Here is an 18,618-nt window from a genome sequence, read left to right on the forward strand (position 1 = left end):
AGAAGTCTGCCTTCCTCTCTACCCTCTGCTTTCCTGGCCTGTAGATAAACATTCTTAAATCTAAGTTTTCATTATTTGATATAAGCAAATACACATGTGAGCACGTTTTCCTTTATTAGCTAAGGTAGAAACATGCTGTGCGCATGTTTCAGGAAGGACCAGGTCTGCAAACCCCTCCAGCGCAGGCTGTGGCGGCCTTTCTCTGTGTTTTGAGCTACGTGTGCCCGTCACGCGGGCTCTGCAGTTGCTCTGCCTTTTGATGCACTGAAGAGTCTTGTGCTTATATCATTTTCTACTTTGTGAGTGTGCATTTGGGGTAGGCTTCTAGATTGGGTTTGATAGGTGGTTTCTTGGACGTTTGTGACTTCTTGATGCTCTGTCTTCTCTAGGTGGTCACAGGTTCAGGCCGCCAGGAGGCTCAGAAGACGGATGCTGAGTACCGGAAGCTCTTCGACCTGGCGCTGCAGGGCTTGCAGCTGCTGTCCCAGTGGAGTGCTCACGTGATGGAAGTGGTGGGCACTCTCACTTTTATTTGGAAATGCACCCCCTACTTGGTTAGAAGTGCTTTTCTTCCCAAACTTGACTAAATTATATATTTTCTGCATTAACTTTGGTCTTTGGATCGAGAACAAATTGGCTTTTTATCTTTGGCACTAGAAATAAGAGTGTATATTAATTTAAATGTTTCTAAGACGGCTCAATGTACACTTCATTTACATATATTACAAATAAAGGGCCTTATCTTTTAAAACATATTGATAGAATTAAATTTGTATTGTTATGATGATTTTTAATGCTCATTCTTTTTAAACAGCACTCTGTGTATTTCTAGCCATCAGTTTCTTTTGTTTAGGATTAGTAAAGTGGTTTCTGATGCATAGAAAGATTTGGATACCCGTAAGTCATAGAGGATTTTCCCTTTTGTTGTTTATTTTGCTCAGATAAGGATGATTATATTTGGATGGGTACCTGATTGTTTGAAAGGCTGATACTTTTAGAAATGGTGATGAAACGCTTATAGTCTTAGATATTCCACATAAAATATCCAGGCCTTTTTACCTCATGTATGTCTTAAGTTTCTGATGTATTACTTGAACCTGAAGTCACATTGCCAGAAAATTTTGCAGTTTTATGGAGATGGACTATGTATGCGTGTGTGTGGTGTCTGTGTGTGTGTGCACGTGTAGTGTGCATGTGCCCATGTGTGCATGTATAGTATGCATGTGTGTGCGAGCACACATGCCGCTGTGTGACTTTCAGACTCAGTGAACAATAGAAGGCTGACCTTTGGTAGCTTTGGTGATGGTCCTGTGAGTCAGACCAGCAGTTAAGCATTTCGCATTCAGTGTGGCTGTCTCCCCTCTTTTTGACCACACCAGTATTCGTGGAAACTTGTGCACCCAACGGACAAGTACTCCAACAAGGACTGCCCTGACAACGCCGAGGAGTATGAACGTGCCACCCGCTACAACTACACCAGCGAGGAGAAGTTCGCCCTGGTGGAGGTGTGCTTTGTCTGCTTTCTCTTCCTTCTTTGACTCTGGCCTGAAACTGTCTTCCCTTTACAAAGCAAAGGCAAAAACATGAAGGAACTGCTTATCTGATGTCATTGTATCTGTGTAGGGCTGCCCTTTGCATCTGTCACAGTTGTCAAAACAGAGAGTAAAATAGGTTGTGGGTTCCCGGTCTCTGCGTGGACACTCCCCTGGGGCAGTCGGGATGTGTTCTGAGTGAGAGCCTGGGAGCTGCAGCAGCTTCTTTATGGCCACACACAAGAGGACTGAGCCAGGACCTGGGTGTCTGAGGGAGAAGAGCCCCTTTCACAGCTGTGTGGTCCCCAGCTCTGCACTGTCATTAGGACCCTTTGGATGAATAGTTCTTAATTGCTCTGCCATCCAGTGTTTGGATGTAGATTTTGTAGCTGTACATTTCCTGCCTTATTTAAGGAATTTTTGCATACCCCAAGGTCATGAAGATGTCTCCTGTGTTGTCTTCTGGATGTCTTATTCTGCTTTCACATTTGGATCTGAAATGTCCCCACCAACCCTCCCAACTTCTCTTCTTGCCGCCTCTGTTGTGAGTCAGGTGACCATGCCTGGGCAGGTGTGTTTCTGCTCATGTTCTAATCCATTGGTCAGTTTGTCTGTCCTTTCCTAACACCCCTCTGTGTTAATTACAATAGTTAATCATGTGTCTGGTAAAGCAGGTCTTTCTGTCTTCAAGAGTTCCTTAGCTATTCTTGCTCTTTGTATTTTCACAAACATTTTAGAATCACCTTTCCATGTCCCAGTGAAACCTGTTAGAATTTTTTATGAGGATATGAATAAACCTATAGATCATTTTAGGAAGAATTGACAAATTTATAAAATTAAGTCTTTTATGAATCTGGTATGTCCCTCCATTTGTTAAGATTCTCTAAGATCTCTTTTCATCTGTAAAACTTTTTCACACCTTTTGTTGGCTTTATTTCTAGGTATTTGATATTTGATGGTGTATTTTAATTTTTTTCTAAATGTTTATCACTGATGTTTAAAATCAGAATTATTTTTTGTATTTTCCTTGTATCCACCAACTTGTCTAAACTCACTTATTAATTATAATAAATTACCCATACATTCTTTTGTATTTTCTACTTATATAATCATATCATCTGGAAATGATGACAGTTTTATTTCTCCCCCTTCTATTTTTTTTTTTTAATCACACTGGGTAGGATCCCTACTCATTAAATAGAAGGAGGCTCCAGGCATCTTTGTCTTGTTTCTCATCTCAAAGGGAAAGCTTTCAGCATCTCACCGTATGATATATTTGCTGTAGGTTCCTTATAGCCACCCGTCCTCAGATCAGAAAAGTGGCCTTCTATTCCTTGTTTGCTAAGAGATTTTATCATGGATTTTATATTAGTTTTATAAAACACTTCTGCATCCGTTGAGATAGTTTTATGACTTTTTTATTCCATTAATGTGGTAGATTTACACTGAGAGGATTTTTTGGATCCGGTTTGATGTTAAGCTAGCCTTGCATTCCTGGTTTAAACTCAACTTGATCATGATATATTATCCTCTTTATATATTGCTGGATATAAGTTGTTAATATTTTGATTTGGATTTTGCATTGAGGTTCATGAGTAAGAGTGGCTTTTGATAATACTTTTTTCTTTCAGTGTTTCATTTTAGAACACTTTTAGATTTACAGAAAAATTGCAAAGGTAGTACAGTGAATTCCCATATACCCCACACCCATTTTCACTTACTACTAACATCTTACATTAGTATTGTTACATTTTTAATAAGCCAGTATCAATACATTATTATTAGCTAAAGCCCTTGCTTTATTCATATTTCCTCACTTTTCTATAATGTTCTTCCTCTGATCCAGGATCCTACATCACATATAGTCAATCTTGTGTCCTTTGGCTCTTCTAGGTCACAACAGTGTCTCAGACTTTCCTTGTTTGTGATGACCTTGACGGTTTTGAGGAGTGCTAGTCAGGTGTTTTTAGAATGTCCCTCAATTGGAATTTATCTGATTTTTTTTTTTTTTTTTTTTTTTTGCGGTACGCGGGCCTCTCACTGTTGTGGCCCCTCCCACTGTGGAGCACAGGCTCCGGACGCGCAGGCCCAGCGGCCATGGCTCACGGGCCCAGCCGCTCCGCGGCATGTGGGATCCTCCTAGACCGGGGCACGAACCTGTGTCCCCTGCATCGGCAGGCGGACTCTCAACCACTGTGCCACCAGGGAAGCCCTATCTGATGTTTTTTTCTTGATTAGACTGGGGTTGTAGTTTTTGCGAAGGAGGACCACAGAGCTGTTTTCATCACCTCACATGCGAGGTCCATGCTCTCACTGTGGTTCATCATTGCTGGTGTTGCCCTTGGTCACCTGGCTGAGGTTACCCACACCGACCATCGCCCCCTTTCATAGGGTGCTTTTGGGGAGGAAGTCACTGTGCTTAGCCCACACCTGAGGAGTGGGTAACATTGCTTTTTTATAACCTTCCACTCTAGTTTTTGGATGCTGGCTTTGTAAAATGGCTCACAGCACTTCCTTCTTTTCTGTTGTCTGTAGTGGTTTGTGTAACATGTTATTTTTTTCCTTAAATGTTTTCTAGCATTTATTGGTGAAGCTTTTCCTTTATGGGATGGTTTTTGAAACTTTCAATGTCTTGCTATATGTAGGGGTATTCAGATTTTCTGTTTCTTCTTGTATCAGTTTTGTTAAGTTGTATTTTCAAAGGTTTTCTAAGAATCTTTCTAAATTTTCTAATATTTGACACAGTTTTTTATAGTAAGTTCTCATCTTATTGGTAACAGCTTTTTCCCTCCGCATACCATACAGTTCACCCATTTAAAGTGTAAAATCCAGTGCTTCGGGGATACCTATTCACAGAACTGTGCAATCACAATCAAATTTGGAACATTTTTGTCGCCTCAAAGAGGAACCCATTAGTAGTCACCCCCCACCCCCATTCTCCCCTTTCTTCATCCCGCGGCAGCTACCCGTCTACCGTCTGACTCTGTAGATTTGCTTATTCTGGGCATTTCATACAATACGTGGCTGTGATTGGCTTCGTTCACTTAACATAATATTTTCAAGGTTCACACATGTATCAGTATTTCGTTCTTTTCATTGCCAAATCATATTCCATTGTATGTATATGTCACATTTTATTTATCCACATTAGCTGATGGATACTTGGATTGTTTTCGTTTTTCACTTTTGAGTAATGCTGCTATGAACTTTTCTGTATAGATTTTTGTGTGGACTTGTTTTCGTTCCTTCTGGCGATACACCTAGGAGTAGAATTGCTGGGTCGTATGGTATCTCTGTGTTTAACATTTTGAGAAACTACCAGGTGGTTTGCAAAGTGTTAGCACTACTTTACATTCCAACCAGCAGTGCTAGAGGGTCCCACTTTCTCCAACTCCTTGCCAACCCCTGATATCTGTCCTTTGATTCCAGCTATCCTACTAGATATGAAGTAATATCTCGTTGTGGTTTTGATTTGCATTTTTATAACAACTAATGCTGTTGAGCATATTTTCTGTGCTTTTGATAGTTTGTATATCTTTGGAGAAATGTCTGTTCAGATCCTTTGCCCATTTTTTAATTGAATTAGTTGTCTTTTTATTATTGCGTTCTCTATATATTCTAGATACCAGTTCTTATCAGACATATGATTTGCAGTATTTTCTCCCATTAACTTTTTACTTTCTTCATGGGATCTTTTGAAGCATAAAAGTCTTTAATTTTGATAAAGTTCAGTTTTTCAATTTTTCCTTTGGTTACTTGTGCTTTACTGCCTAACCTAAGTCACAAAGATTTATTCCTGTTTTGCCTCATATATTTGAGGTGTGATCCATTTTGAGTTAATTTTTTTATGGTGTGAGGTAGGGTGTTCTGTCAGGGGTTCCCAAGACCACCCTCAGGCTAGATTTGCTAGAAGGACTCACAGGACTAAGTAGCTGTTCTATTCAAGGTTATGATTTATTATAGCAAAAGGACACAAATTAAAATCTGCAAAGGGAGAAGACACCTGGGTGAAGTCCAGGAGAAACCAGGTGCAAATTCCAGTGTCCCCCTCCTATTGGAGCTGCAGGGGATGTACTTAATTCTCCTGGCAGTGATGGGTGATAACAGATGCAAAGTGCTGCCAACCAGGGAAGCTCACCTGAGCCTTGGTGTCCAGGAATTTTATTGAGGGTCAGTAATGTAGGCATGTAGCACATGCACGATTGACCTCAGCTACTCAGACTCCAGATCCAGAGCAAAAACAGCTGTTTGCTATAAATCACATTGTTAGCATAAAATATCTGGTGAAACTGCTATTGCAATGGCCCAAAGCCTCAGGCACACAGACATTCTTCAGGCTGAGTATTCCAGTGGCTCAGAGTTGGTTCCTAGGAGCCAACCAAGGGCCAGACCTTTCCTGGGAACATGCAGGGTTTGGTCATCCCAGGCCTGCTGAGATGACCCTTTCCTACACAGGAGTCCAGCTTCATTCTTTTGCATGTGGATATTCAGTTGTACCAATACTATTTGTTGAAACGATATTAACCTATTGAATTATTTTCACACCCTTCTTGAAAATTAATTGACTATAAATGTGAGGGTTTAGTTCTGGACTCTTAATTCTGTTCCACTGATCTGTATGTTTATCCTATTCCAGTATAGTCTCATAATCTCTTAATATTTGTAAATCGTGTGGTAGTGTCCCGTCTTTATTTGTAATGCTTGTAATTCATGCCTTATCTGTTTGTTTTTTCTTGATCAGTCTTGCTGAGCATTTGTTTGTTTATAAAACAGCTTTATCTTAGTTGATCACCCTCTATTATATGCTTGTTTTCTATTTCATTAATTTTTGCTTTTAGATATTCATTTCCCTCTACTTTTGGAGAGGGTTATTTTGTTTTACCTTTTTATAAATTGGTGATCAGTATTAGGTTATTATTATCTTTAGGCTTTTCTGTTTTCTAATATATGCATCCAAAGTTCCAAATTTACCTTTCAGCACACCTTTTCCTACATCCCATAAGTTTGAATATATAGTAATTTCATTTTCATTCAGATTGCTGTGAATTTGAATTCAATTCAACTTCAGTTGGAGAATTTGTTGTTTTAAATAGAAAAGTTCCCTTTTTTTTCTCATTAGAAAAGCAACCCAGATTCATCATATAAATCCTCAAAGCAAACAGAGAAAACACACATGTGAGATGAGGACAGGATCATGTCTCTGATGCCATCACAAAAATGAACTTTAAGCAGTTCAGTGCATTTTCTTCTGACCTTTTTATGCATATTAATTCACTGTGCCATTATTGTTTAACACAGGGGTCCCCAACCCCCTGGCCACACAGCAGGAGGTGAGCGGCAGGCGAGCGAGCGAAGCTTCATCTGTATTTACAGCCTCTCCCCATCGCTCGCATTCCTGCCTGAGCTCTGCTTCCTGTCAGATCAGCGGCGGCATTAGATTCTCATAGGAGCGCGGACCCTACTGTGAACTGCGCATGTGAGGGATCTAGGTTGTGCGCTCATTATGAGAATCTAATGCCTGGTGATCTGAGGTAGAGCCGAGGCAGTGATGCTAGCACTGGGGAGCAGCTGCAAATACAGATTATCATTAGCAGAGAGGTTTGACTGCACAGAGACCATAATAAATCAATTGCTTGCAGACACGTATCAAAACCCTATCAGTGAGTGGCAAGTGACAATTAAGCTGCATCTTACGGAGTAGACTGGACATAAGCAACACAGTTCGGGTATCACTGTCTCCCATCACCCCCATATGGGACCATCTAGTTGCAGGGAAACAAGCTCAGGGCTCCCACTGGTTCTGCATTATGGTGAGTTGTATAATTATTTCATTATATAGTACAATGTAATAATAATAGAAATAAAGAGCACAATAAATGTAATGTACTTGAATCATCCCAAAACCTTCCCCCCCACCCCATCCTCAGAAAAACTGTCTTCCATGACACCGGTCCCTGGTGCCAAAAAGGTTGGGAACCGCTGGTTTAAAGATGGGATTTGGGTTACAAGCTTGTAACTTCTTTCTTCCTGTCCAGGTAATAACAAATTTGCTTTCCTGAATCTTTTTCTGTTTTGTTGAAGTCTTTCACAGAGAGGTGCACCCTAAGGCATTCAGCAGTATTTTGAGTCAGTTACCAAATCCCCATGTTGGCTCCAGGCCAAGCAGATCTGTCCCTGCCCTCGAGGCACTCATGGTCTGATGGGGTCAGACCTAGGAACAGGGACAGCTGCAGGTGCAGAGCAGAAACACAGGAGGCCAGGGAGAGGCCCGGTGCTTGGGGGAGGCAGTCTCCTGGCATGTGTCAGGCCCATGGAGCTCAGCTGTGACCCTCCAGCACACTGAAGATCATGTGTCCGTGCCCCTTCAGGTGATCGCCATGATCAAAGGCTTGCAGGTACTGATGGGCAGGATGGAGAGCGTGTTCAACCATGCCATCCGCCACACTGTCTACGCCGCGCTGCAGGACTTCTCCCAGGTCACCCTCAGGGAGCCGCTCAGGCAGGCCATCAAGAAGAAGAAAAACGTCATCCAGAGGTCAGCGCTGCTGCACACACTCCCTGCACGGTCATCCAAAACTGAAGGATCAGCTTAGGTTTGAACAGCTGTAGAGTTAACATTTTCATAAAGTGCATTTATATTCAACCTCCAGGCACCCTTTGGGTGAATTTCCTCTAAATGTAATGCAGTGGGTCCAATTATTAACCTGAGCAACCCACAATAAATCAACTACAGAAGGTCCAGGCAGTCTGGAGACCCAGGGACAAGGGGGTGCTTATCTGGGGCCTGGGAGTGTCTCAAAATCTGTCTGGCAGTTCTGTTCACCAGGTTGTAGGGACACACAACCCAGAATCTCATCTCCCATTTCTTCAGTATTTTTGCTTCTGTTCCTTCTTGCCTGTCTTACAAATGAGTCAAAAACTATTGCATTGGCCAAAAAGTTTGTTCAGGTTTCTCCCTAAGAGGCTACAGAAAAACCCGAACGAACTTTTTGGCAAACCCAGTACATACATATTGCAGAGTTCCTGTAGCAATCTTGAGCTAGTTTTCTATGAATGTTTAGCCTTTTAGATAAAGTTTTCTTTCAGGGACATTTACCTAAAATGAAGCTCACAGGGGCTTACACATGTACTGATTTCATTTTGTTGCTTTATATAATTGTCACCTGATATGGTATGACTTTAGCATTAGTAAGATCTTACACTGTGAGGTTTCCCAGTTTTTGTTCTCTCTCCTGGAGGGCTTAGTAAAGGTTTTCATATTTTCAGTAGTGCCTTGGTTTTGCTCACGCTTACTGTGATGGAGCCTCACCATGTGGGAAATGTGCAGCGTAGCCTTAGAGTAACTCTGGATTTAGCTAGAGCTTTCCCCGTGAGGTGATTAGGATGGGCGTGTGGGTGTGGCGTCTGCCCTGAGGGTGGCGCCGTGGAAGACTCCGAATGGTGGAGCCCTGTTGGGGGTGGGGGCATCCCGATGTCCAAGTGAGTTGGGGACATGGGCAAAGTCCCCAGTATTGTGCTGGTGACTTCAAATTCAAGTTAGAAAATGGGATGACTCGCAGGGAGGTTGAGTTTCAGCTCTGGGTGATGTTTGGGGTCTGTCCTCTTGCTGCCCTGAGTATGTCTCAGTGTTTAGGAAATAAAACATCACGTCTGGGCTAATTGATACAAAATGCAACTACATTAGATCCTCTGAGGGTAGTGATGTCCCCAAGAAAATGATCTATTTTTAAAGTTTCACGTTGAACTGGTCCATTACCACGTCTCCCCCCTGCTTCCGGAGGGATTCATGTGTGAGAGTTGAAGCGATGCTGTGACTGTAAAGGTGCCGAGCCTGTCAGCACTGCATCTGCCCTGACAGCTTGACGGGCGGTTTAGTGTCCTGCAGGCCATCAGGAAGACCGTGTGTGACTGGGAGACAGGGCACGAGCCCTTCAACGACCCGGCCCTGCGGGGCGAGAAGGACCCCAAGAGCGGCTTTGACATTAAAGTGCCACGGCGCGCCGTGGGACCCTCTAGCACCCAGGTTCTTGTTCCCCGATCCCCTGTCGCTGCCTGTTCCCCTGAGTGGGCTGACCCTGAGCTGGGGGGTGGTAGGGGGGCTGGGAGTGAAATGACCTCACCGCTGTCTGCTTGGGCAGATAAAGTACTGCCTGTGTCTTTTTTGCTCCTTTATTCCTTGCCCAAGTGACTCTGGGGTGCAGACGCCCTGTGATTCTTGGGTTTGGTTATTTGCATGCAGAACTTTGACTGCATCAACTCCTATCCCAAAAATGTGGGTGAAAGTCTATGTGTCTGTATTTATGCTGTGTTGCCTGGTGGGTGTTTAAATGTATGGTTATAATTTTTATGTTGGCTCTAAAAATGATCATTCCTAAAGATAAAATTTTTGGAAATTTAAAAACATAGCTTTGGTGTGTCTGTGGTCTTCAGCTACCTCTGCTGCACCCTCTCCTGGCATACTCAGCTCCCTCCTGCCCCCAGGCAGCTTTTCTCTGACCCTTATACCTGATTTACTATGCCCCTTGGCTTTTCCCCTCCTGTTTTGGGACTTTGTACTTCTTACTCATCATCTCTGTGTTGGGGGCTTTTAGAATCGCTTCTGTCAGTCTTTCAGAGAATTACCAGCAGAGCATGTTGCTGACTGTGTATGAAACCTCTGGGGTACCTGGGAGGAAGTCATTGCTGCCCAGGGAGGGTGCCGTCCGGGGTCTGTCCGTCCCCTGTCTGCCAGCACGCTGGCGCCCTCCTCACTCGTCCGCGTGTCTGTCCCTGCCCTGTGCTGCGTGTGACTAACGCTGTCTCCGCTCTCCCGTCTGTCCGTGTCTAGCTCTACCTGGTGCGCACCATGGCGGAGTCCTTGAGCTCTGCTGAGCTGCTCAGGCAGCTCAAGTCTGTGGGCACGGAAAGGCTCTTGCATGTGGTTAACGCGTTTCTGAGGCAGTCCTACACCTATCCGCCTCTATTAACCTTTGGTGGTAAGACATTGTTTGTTTTTCTTGTTGGTATTTACGGCCCGAGGCGAAGGGTTCTGTTCCAAGTTCTTTGTCCCAAGCAGCAGCGACTTGGCCTCGTGGATGGGCGCCGCCCCTGCGAGCCGGCACGGTGTCCACGGGGCAGTCCCCCTCGTGGTTTATCTGCGTTTGTCGTAACTAATGTGCCATGTATATTTTCTCCCCCACAAATGTTTCCTTGGATAATGCAGCTTTACATGGTGAGAACCATGCTAGAGTCCCTCATTGCAGACAAAAGTGGTTCCAAGAAAACCTTGAGAAGTAGCCTCGAGGGGCCCACCATATTGGACATAGAAAAATTTCATCGCGAGTCATTCTTCTACACCCACTTGATAAATTTCAGTGGTAAGAGCTACTGCTGACCAGTGTCCAGCCCAGCATGTTCTAACACCACTAACACCATCTAGAATGCTTCCGCCTGCCTGGTCGCCCCTGCTGTGGTCCCTTCACGCACCCAGGCAGTGACACAAGTTGCCACCCTCATGACATTCCCTCACCTGTTGCTTTAAATGCACGGCCAGCTGGGGGTTCCCTCCATGTGGCATGGCCCTTAGAAGGGTGAGGCCTGTGGGCCCGGGGCTGGCCCAGTGACCTGGACGCAAAGTCTTTGTAACCTGAACTGGGTCAGCAACGCAGGCCAATGTGACTGTCACCTGGCTCGAGACGCAGGTGGTGATAAATATCAGAAGCCACCCACAACTGCAATGTGTGGAAGGTGGCAGGTGACCTGACGTGCACAGCCCGTCCTAGGGTGACCGGGGCACGTGAGGATGCCCTTTGTCATCGTGGAGCCGTCCACATTTATTTCTGTGCTGCAGCCATTATCCAGGGTGGGAGGCCTCTATCTTGGCTGCAGGTGCTGCAGGTTTAGAGTAATAGTAAGGCTTTTGTTTTTCTCTTCATAAAAGTATGGAAACATTTTTTTTCCAATCTATTTTGCATTAGATAGACCTGCACCAAGTGTGCCTGTAATGCTGTGTCTGTATCCCGTATAAAATAAATCCCACCAGAAGGCGCGCAGTGTTGACCAGCTCCCGTTGGTGGGCGGTGGTGTCCGTGCTGGGCCCGTGGGGCTGGACGCTGACTCTGCTCTGTTTGTGAGTGAGAATCAGCATGTCCAGGTGGCTTTACCTGTGGCCACACTGTGCAAGGCACACGTGACCCCTCCCTGCTCATGTGCACTCTCCGCAGCTCAGGGCTGAGAGCCTGGCACGCGCCCCCTCGCATTGTCCTGTGCAGTCTTCTCTGCTTGCGGAATATTAATGTGGTGTTATTTGAATTCCTTAAGAGACTCTCCAGCAGTGCTGTGACCTTTCGCAGTTGTGGTTCCGAGAGTTCTTCCTGGAGCTGACCATGGGCAGGAGGATCCAGTTCCCCATCGAGATGTCCATGCCCTGGATCCTGACAGACCACATCCTGGAGACCAAGGAAGCGTCGATGATGGAGTGAGTGTCCTGGAAGCCTGTCCCAGCCTCCTGTCTGTGTGATTGAGGCCCTTGGTGGCATTTGGGAGCCGGGAGGTGGGGGAGGGGTGACTGTTCTCAGCACTTCATTTGAGGTCGTAATTCTTTTTTTTTTTTTTAATTTATTTATTTTTGGCTACGTTGGGTCTCCGTCACTGTGCGCGGACTTTCTCTAGTTGTGACGAGCGGGGTCTACTCTTCGTGTGGTGCGGTGGCTTCTCTTGTTGCAGAATGCGGGCTCTAGGCGCGTGGGCTTCAGTAGTTGTGGTGTGTGGGCTCAGTAGTTGTGGCTCGCGGGCTCAGTAGTTGTGGCTCGTGGGCTCAGTAGTTGTGGCTTGTGGGCTCTAGAGCGCAGGCTTAGTAGTTGCAGCACACGGGCTTAGTTGCTCTGTGGCACATGGGATCTTCCTGGACCAGGGATCGAACCCGTGTCCCCTGCATTGGCAGGTGGATTCTTAACCACTGCGCCACCAGGGAATTTCCTGAAGTTGTAATTCTTGGGGTGAGACTTCAGATATCAATACGAGGAACAGGTGTCTTGGCTTCAGACTGGAATCCAGAGCTGAGGCAGTAGAGCTAATTAAGTCCACTGTGTCCAGGTGCTGTGAGGCCGGGAACTTGGCAAGGGGAGAGGTGGCCTGGCATGTGGTGTGTGGCATGGCCTCCGACTCAGATGGATTTGGGAGAGGAAATGTTCATTGAACATCTTTGTTTAGAGTTTGAAGCTCAGGGTCAGGGCAGGGGGTCAGAGATTTTGAAAATATGAAGTCCATGGAGGGAAAGTAATAGCAAACGGGGTGTCGTGTAGTGAGCAGATTGGGGCCCTGCCTAGCGGGTCCTCCCGCCACCGTCCTTGCCTGTGCATGTCAGGAGGGCGGCCTTCCCTCACTCTGCAGCAGCCGTGGTGTCTGTTCCATAGCGTTAGAGGCCTTGATGAGCGTGTGTGCGCCTCTAGGGCCACATTGGGCCCTCTGCTTACGTGCCTCAAGCCCTCAGAGGGACCTTACTTCTGGAGACCGTCGGCTACCACCATTTGTCCAGGGAGAGAGGGGCTTTGGCCACACCAGGTGTGCTCAGGGTCAGCTCTGGGGCCCAGGACCTTTGTATGTTTTTCTTTTTAAGTCGACAGTTTATTCTTAAAAATAAGAAAATGACTCATTCTTGTGGTTATTAAAAATACTGCAGAGTGGGGTGAAAATCTTTGAAACGTGATAACTGAGAAGATGAAGTTGCAGGAGGCCCTCGTGGACCCAGCAGGCGTCCTGGGCGTGGCTGAGCCAGGCATGTCCTGCCAAGGGTCTGGCCAGCTTGCTGGGGCCTCTGTTAGGGCCCTCACAGAAGCCGAGTTTGGCATTTGAAGTAAGAGATTGTTTTTCCTCATGAGAGAGGAAGACAGTGAGGGTTACGTTTCCCGTGGAGGGCAGGGTGTGAGAGCCGAGAAACCCCGTGTGGGCGGTTGGCCTGACCTCTCTCCCACTCTGCAGGTACGTCCTCTACTCGCTGGACCTGTACAACGATAGCGCCCACTATGCCCTCACCAGGTTCAACAAGCAGTTTCTCTATGACGAAATCGAGGCAGAGGTGAGGGCCCAGGCACTTTTAATAGACTTTTAAAATTTTCCTTTTTCCTCTGAGTGTTAGAGGGAACAACCTTTCTTTTTAATACAAGGAGGTTCAAACAATGGAATGAACTTTGAAATAAACATTTTGGGTTGAACCCTTCTATCTGCACTTTTTTCTGTGCATCCACACAGGATGATTGGGGTCTTAAAACATCAGCTGTTGGGGGACATCCTTTTCACGTGACTGCATGGCATGAACACTGCATATCTTGCCTGTTTCTTTCATGAACACAGTCTCGAGCAGGGGCCTTGTACAGAAGAGATGCACTGAACCAACCTCTATTTAATTTCTCTAGTTTTAGCTTTTTACTTTTAATTATACATAATGCTTTGATGAACTTCCTTGCACGTATCTTTTTAGTTGTATTGGATTATTCTTGAGGACAAATTCCTACAAGTGGAATTATTAAGTCTGTGTACATGCAGCTAAGGAGAAAAATCTTATTTTCTAGCTCAAGATGTAAGAGAATTTAACCTCAGCAGATTACATTATACATCTGGGTCTCCTTCCCCATATCTTCACAAAAACCACAGGAAGTGCTTCTTTGGGGGAGATGTCGTGGGCTCCTGGGTGAGGCAGGGTGGGCTGGGACAGAGACCCGTGGGTCCTGGAGCAGCTCCGCTCTGAGCACAGGGTGTCCTCATCCCAGTTCCGGGGGGTATGTGCTAGCCCCATTTGCAAGTGAGGATACAGTTTTGAGGGTGAAGTCACAGACTGTGTCCACCCTGCAACTCTGACTGATGTTGGGAGCCCAGAGGAGGCCACGGGCAGCGGCTCTTGGGACATACAGCCTGGAGTCAGGAGCTGCCCCCAGATGCAGTGCACGATAGCCCCTGGGAGCACGTGAAGAACAGAGACTTTCTTATATTCCATTGTATTTAAGAGAATTGGAGCATTTTTCTCCATCAGTAAGTAAGGTTCTGACATAATTTTCAGTGGTGGTGTGGTGGTCATTCCTGGTCCCACTGAAATGGATTTAATCTGCTATTGTTGGACAGTAAAGATGTTTCTGTTTTCTCATAAGAGCCTGTTTTAGTTGCCTTGACAAAGGGTTGGGGTTTTGCGGTTTTGTTTTGTTTTTTAATTCAATCCCCAGAACTTATTTATTTTATAACTGGAAGTTTGTACCTTTTGACCCCCTTCACCCAGTTCTCCCATGCTCCACCTCTGCAGCCACCAATCTGTTCTTGTATTTATGGGTTTGTTTTTGGGTTTTTTTTAGATTCCACATATAAGTGAGATCATGCAGTATTTGTCTTATTTCACTTAGCATAGCACCCTCAAAGTCCATCTATGTTGTCGAAAATGGCAGGGTTTCCTTCTCTTTTATGGCTGAGTAATATTCCATTTGTGTGTGTGTGTGTAGATACCTTCTTTATCCATTTAACCATCAGTGGACACAGGTTGTTTCCATGTCTTGGCTGTTGTGCTGCAGGAACCCTGGGGTACAGATATCATTTTGAGTTAGTGTCTCCATTTAAATACCTAGAAGTGGAATTGCTGGATCAAAAAAAAAAATTTTTTTTTAAGTTCTGTTATTTGATCTTGGTTTAGGGGAAGCATTTTTGGGGGGCGGGGGGCGTGCTGTACCACACAGCTTGGGGGATCTGAGTTCCCTGATCAGGGATTGAACCCAGGCCCTTGGCAATGAAAGTGCAGAGTCCTTACCACTGGACCACCAGGGAATTCCCTAGGGAAGCAAAATTTAATGTACGCTTTCCTTTCCTTTCCTTTCCTTTCCTTTAGGTGAATCTCTGCTTTGACCAATTTGTTTATAAGCTGGCTGACCAGATATTTGCATATTATAAGGTTATGGCAGGAAGGTGAGTATGTGTTTGTAATTTGGGTACAAAATCTTGGGCAACTTGATCTGACATTTCCATTAAAATTCCCAGCACGTGAGAAATTGTCCTCTCTTCCTTCCATGCTAGTTTGCTTCTTGACAAACGGTTGCGATCAGAATGCAAGAATCAGGGTGCAACAATCCATCTCCCGCCATCTAATCGCTATGAGACGCTGCTCAAGCAGAGGCACGTGCAGGTGAGCCAGGCCTTTCCTGGGCACGGCGAGGCATGGAACCAGCAGTGGAAATAGTGGGGTTTTCTTAGAGCTGCTCAGGTTTTAATAGATGTCAGTATGTTTGTGGCTGTGGGACCATCCATGTAAAGAGCTGAGGTTTTAAAGATAAGCAGTTTCTCTTGTATAACCTGACACACAAGGGAAGGCTGCCCTGCACAGTTCCCAGGAGGCCTGGCCCAAGCACAACTCCTCTCCAGGAGCCCAAAAGACAGAGCTGATGTGGACTCTAGTCAGCTCAGAGTGGTGGGGAGGAACTGCTTCTTGGCCAGCACAGAGAGTAATAATACAGTGCTTGTTTTTTTTTGTTTCTTTAAAAATAACATATATACATCACCAAAAGGAAAATACAGAAAACTGTAGGGAAATCTCATGTAATTCTATCTACAAATAACCACCATTCACATTTTGGGACATTTTCACCAGGGTTTTGCTGTATTTTTATGTTATTGAAATGATACTGAGGTATGCACATGTTGTTAGGACTCTGCAGTAGAGATGGAGTAGTTTTCTCCTACTCATCCTTGTGACACGGTGAGGGTAAGGCACACGCAGGCCGCTCTGTGCTGGGAGGTGGCCCTGAACCCGTTACAAGGGGTACGCTAAGTGCCAGACGCAGGCTCTCCAGGATCTCTGGGGAGGCTTGGGGTTTTCTGTCTGTGATGTAAGTGTAAGTACACTATAAGAGTCCTTTTATAGCTTTGACTAACAGAATTTCAGCTCTAGGAAAGTAGGGTATTTGATCATACTGTCATCTAAATTTTGTACATTATTTGTCTGTCTTATCTTTTGGAATCAGTTTCCTGGGATAGATCCGTATTCTCTTGCTTATTTGTTTTTTAATGTTCATGCTTTCCACTCTCTGTGCCCAGCTCCTGGGCAGGTCCATAGACCTCAATCGTCTGATTACCCAGCGCGTCTCCACCGCCATGTACAAATCCCTGGAACTGGCAATTGGGCGATTTGAGAGTGAAGACCTGACATCAATAGTTGTAAGTGCTCTCCTTTTTCTCAGACTCAGCAGATTTGGGGGGTTGGAGCTATTTCTACTTTTGTCATTATTGATAAATTGACCTGATGGTAGGTTCATTTTTTGCATAGAACTCAAAAGGTGTGCACTCACTGAGCTGGGCCTACCTGGGCATCTGCTCTTCACATGCACAATTCTAAATTGACTTCAAAGAACAAATAGTTACACCTCACTATGGCAAAAGATATGGCAAAAGAATGAAAGGAGGAACGTTTTAAAAATTAAAAGGAAACGAAGACAGACAGAAAGGATTTGAGAGAAGATCATGGAGATGATGGATGGTGAAGATTCAACATACGTATCATAGAGGCCCCTGAAGACAAAAACCGAAGCAATGAGATGGAACAAACATTAAAAATGCTACTTGAGGGCTTCCCTGGTGGTGCAGTGGTTGGGAGTCCGCCTGCTGATGCAGGGGACATGGGTTCGTGCCCTGGTCTGGTAAGATCCCACATGCCGCGGAGCGGCTGGGCCTGTGAGCCATGGCCGCTGAGCCTGCGCGTCCGGAGCCTGTGCTCCGCAACGGGAGAGGCCACAACAGTGAGAGGCCTGCGTACCGCAAAAAAAAAAAAAAAGCTACTTAAAGAAAACTTTGATGAAATAAAAAACAGTATAAATACATATTAGAAGCAAATATTGCATACATGCGAAGACGACCTAAAGTGGCCAACACCAAAGAACACTGTAGTTAACATTGTAGTATTGGACTTTCAAGGAAAAGGAAAAACCCTCTGGGTATCTAAGCAGAGTGATCAGGGAAAGAAAATCCAATTGTCCTCAGACCTTTGCCAGCAGGGAAGGAAATGCAACTTAAGGATTTCATGCCAAATCTATCTTCCAAAAATAATGGCTGCAGGCAAATGGTAATGAGCTTGTGAGAACTTCAGGAAGACTGTTGTTCCTAGAGAAGCAGGTGGGGGGCAGGTGTCTGCTGGGCCCACCTCTCCTTCCTCAGAATCCAGGCTGTCTGTGGCCACAGAGCCCACAGTGGCTCTTCCTTCAGCCTGGCTTGGGCTGGGGCATGGTGTTTCATTGCCCTTGGTCTTAATGTGATTCGGTTGAGGTTTTGACCACTATAAATAGAATGCAAGCCAGAGACCTTTTTATCTTTTCCCTAGCTTTTAGTTTTATTGATCTTTGCTATTGTTTTCTTTGTTTCTATTTCATTTATTTCTGCTCTGATCTTTATGATTTCTTTCCTTCTACTAACTTTGGGTTTTGTTTGTTCTTTCTCTAGTTCCTTTAGGTGTGAGATTAGATTGTTTATTTGAGATTTTTCTTGTTTCTTGAGGTAGGGTTGTATTGCTACAAACTTCCCTCTTAGAATTGCTTTTGCTGCATCCCATAGGTTTTGGATTATCGTGTTTTTGTTGTCATTTGTTTCTAGGTATTTTTTGATTTCCTCTTTGACTTCTTCAGTGATCTCTTTGTTATTTAGTAGCATATTGTTTAGCCTCCATGTGTTTGTTTTTTATGGTTTTTTTTCGTGTAATTTATTTCTAATCTCATAGTGTTGTGGTTGGAAAAGATGCTTAATATGATTTTAATTTTCTTAAATTTACTGAGGCTTGATTTGTGACCCAAGATGTGATCTGTCCTGGAGAATGTTCCATGTGCACTTGAGAAGAAAGTGTAATCTGCTGTTTTTGGATGGAATGTCCCATAAATATCAATTAAATCTATCTGGTCTGTTGTGTCATTTAAAGCTTATGTTTCCTTATTAACTTTATGTCTGGATGATCTGTCCATTGGTGTAAGTGAGGTGTTAAAGTCCCCCACTATTATTGTGTTACTGTCGATTTCCTCTTCTATAGCTGTTAGCATTTGCCTTATGTATTGAGGTGCTCCTCTGTTGGGTGCATAAATATTTATAATTGTTATAT

General features: G+C 44.7%; 1 protein-coding gene across 2 annotated transcripts in view; it reads left to right on the plus strand.

Moving 5' to 3' along the window:
- The window catches only part of CYFIP1 (cytoplasmic FMR1 interacting protein 1), a 93,375-nt gene that overhangs the window by 49,491 nt on the left and 25,266 nt on the right, over window positions 1-18,618 (plus strand). The window contains exons 12-21 of one of the 2 annotated variants that reach the window (XM_082840694.1): window positions 390-512; window positions 1,380-1,505; window positions 7,901-8,067; window positions 9,408-9,555; window positions 10,360-10,507; window positions 11,832-11,988; window positions 13,491-13,587; window positions 15,376-15,452; window positions 15,561-15,669; window positions 16,578-16,697. In XM_082840694.1, coding sequence (XP_082696820.1) covers window positions 390-512; window positions 1,380-1,505; window positions 7,901-8,067; window positions 9,408-9,555; window positions 10,360-10,507; window positions 11,832-11,988; window positions 13,491-13,587; window positions 15,376-15,452; window positions 15,561-15,669; window positions 16,578-16,697 — 1,272 coding nt within the window. Of the gene's footprint in view, window positions 1-389; window positions 513-1,379; window positions 1,506-7,900; window positions 8,068-9,407; window positions 9,556-10,359; window positions 10,508-10,734; window positions 10,889-11,831; window positions 11,989-13,490; window positions 13,588-15,375; window positions 15,453-15,560; window positions 15,670-16,577; window positions 16,698-18,618 lie in introns of both variants that reach the window. The other variant, XM_082840693.1, reaches the window with a different exon arrangement.

Source organism: Leucopleurus acutus (genome assembly GCF_964270905.1).
Source record: "Leucopleurus acutus genome assembly, chromosome: 6".
Classification (NCBI taxonomy): domain Eukaryota; kingdom Metazoa; phylum Chordata; class Mammalia; order Artiodactyla; family Delphinidae; genus Leucopleurus; species Leucopleurus acutus.